Source organism: Lolium perenne, chromosome 1 (genome assembly GCF_019359855.2).
Source record: "Lolium perenne isolate Kyuss_39 chromosome 1, Kyuss_2.0, whole genome shotgun sequence".
Classification (NCBI taxonomy): Eukaryota; Viridiplantae; Streptophyta; class Magnoliopsida; order Poales; family Poaceae; genus Lolium; species Lolium perenne.
Window position 1 is genome coordinate 27,446,495 of NC_067244.2, and position 2,024 is coordinate 27,448,518.

General features: G+C 60.3%; 1 protein-coding gene across 1 annotated transcript; it reads right to left on the reverse strand.

Annotated features, from left to right (window-relative positions):
* Positions 1 to 846: 846 nt before the first annotated feature.
* On the reverse strand, positions 847 to 1,818 carry LOC127344763 (protein DEETIOLATED 2). The gene has a single exon (XM_051371100.2). It carries the CDS (start codon positions 1,766 to 1,768, stop codon positions 974 to 976), a length of 795 nt encoding a protein of 264 aa, XP_051227060.1. The 5' UTR covers positions 1,769 to 1,818; the 3' UTR covers positions 847 to 973.
* Between the last annotated feature and the right edge of the window lie 206 nt (positions 1,819 to 2,024).

Consider the following 2,024-nt stretch of genomic DNA (forward strand, 5'->3'; position numbering starts at 1 on the left):
TCCCTCAACAACGCGGAGACTTGAACCTCTCTTGGCTAGTCCTCCTATCCAGCCTTCATGAAATTCTCTTCTTCCAACTTTCATCATGGATCCATAGTCACTTGATGTCAACACAGAAAAAGAGCTTCGTGCCGCTCCCTCCAGAACCAAAAGGTCGGAATAAAAGCATGGGTGTGCGCGGCTGAATACCACCCAATCCAGCAAAATGCAAAAGATGTGCTGATGCATTCGCCGGCGGAGCCTTCCGAAACTCAACACTCCGGCTAAATGAAAAGGACCAGCATCCGGTAGGTCTTCATCTTCGCTGAAGAAGAACCCTAGGACCACCACCTTCAAACCCGAAGCAGACGAACAGGCCCCCACGTCACCATCCGCTGACCAACGATGGCAAAGGAGAATTCGGTGGACGGCGGAAGCCGCAACCACACCATCCTCGCCCCACACATCGCCGCCCCCTTCCTCGCGCCGCCAGCAGAAGTCGATGATGGATCTCGGCGAGCACAAGATCCGACAGCCGCCGCCACCACCATCCATCGCCGAAGGCCGTGGAGGAGGAGTCACCGCCGCACATCCAGGGATGCCACCCTAGACGCGGAGCACGCCGAAGCCGAAGGTCGCTGCCTCCACCAACCCCCCGGGCACTTTGGCGCCGGGGTCCGCCGCCAGCGCCGACGGCAGCGGTGGAGGGAGAGAAACGAAGGGAGGGGGCAGGGGGAGGAGGGAGATTGGCCCCACGGCGCCCTGGGAAGCGCCACTGGAGGGGTTACGGGATCTGATGAATCTTGGAGAAGTTATACTCATGATGAACCTGGAATGTTTCCGAGGTACCATCTGTCACCACTCGTGTTGTGTTCCAAATCATCATATTCAAATTCTCGAAAGGAAATGCATGATACCAAGCAGCAGGCACTAGTCATGAGGAAGAAAAGGATCCTACGGAGTAGTAGATTGTTACAAGAGATCGATGGTATGGCTAGTAGATGTATGGGATGACCGCCTTTCGCTTGGCCGGGTACTCGGCGCCGAACTTGTTGAGGTACCAGTGGCGGTGGTCCCTGGCCCTGGGCACGAGGTTGGCGCAGGTGTAGAGGAAGAAGCCCCACGCCGCCGGCGACCACGCCACGAGGGAGTAGCCGAGCCACTCGACGATCTCGCCCAAGTAGTTGGGGCAGGTGACCGCATCGAACCATCCGCCCCTGGGGATCTTGTACCCGCCGCCGGCCTCCTTGAGCCGCAGGAGCGCGTTGTCGGCCGCGATGTTCACCCGCATCCCCCACGCGAACAGGGCGACCCCGACGAGGCAGCGGGCGAGCGCCAAGGCGGAGGCGGGGCCTGAGGCGGCGTGGAGCGCCCAGGAGCGGGCCTGGACGTAGGCGTTGAGACTGTTGAAGCTGAAGCCGAAGGCGGCGACGAGCAGGGGGAAGGGCGCCGGGGCGCGGCGCAGCTGGAGGAGGCGGAGCGGGTAGACGAAGGTGCGGTGGAGGTAGTGGAGCGTGAAGAGCGTGGCCGCGAGCGCGGCGAGCGGGGAGGTGGTGGCGGAGGCGAGCAGGAGGGGCAGCGGGGAGACGAGGAGCGGGAGCCAGAGGGTGGGGCTCTCCATGAGGCACCAGGCGGCCGGCGCCGGCACGGCTGGGCCCCACCCCGGGCGGGAGAGCCTGCCGTAGGGTACGGAGAGGAAGCGGAGCAGGAACACGGTGGCCGGGCTGAGCATGTAGAGCGTCAGCAAGCACCACGAGAAGATCGCGGAGGCGGCGGCTTGGTCCGACATTTTCGGTTGGGTCTTTTTTTCTCTACATGCTCCTAGGGTATTTATCGCCTGCGATTATTTATTTTTTGAGAAGTTACCACGTGTACATTCAACCAAACATCAGGTTACAGCACATACCACACGTAGAACCAAACCGAACACACCAGAACCACCGGCTACCACGACACTTTACACAAAGGACCACCAGAAAGAAAGAAAATACAATCTTCACCCAAAAGCCCTTTGCGTTGACGCCTGCGATTATTGGGAAAGTGGG

What these genes read in the sequence shown, in the direction of transcription:
- LOC127344763 (XM_051371100.2), bottom strand. Translation starts at nt 1,768, where the DNA reads ATGTCGGACCAAGCCGCCGCCTCCGCGATCTTCTCGTGGTGCTTGCTG.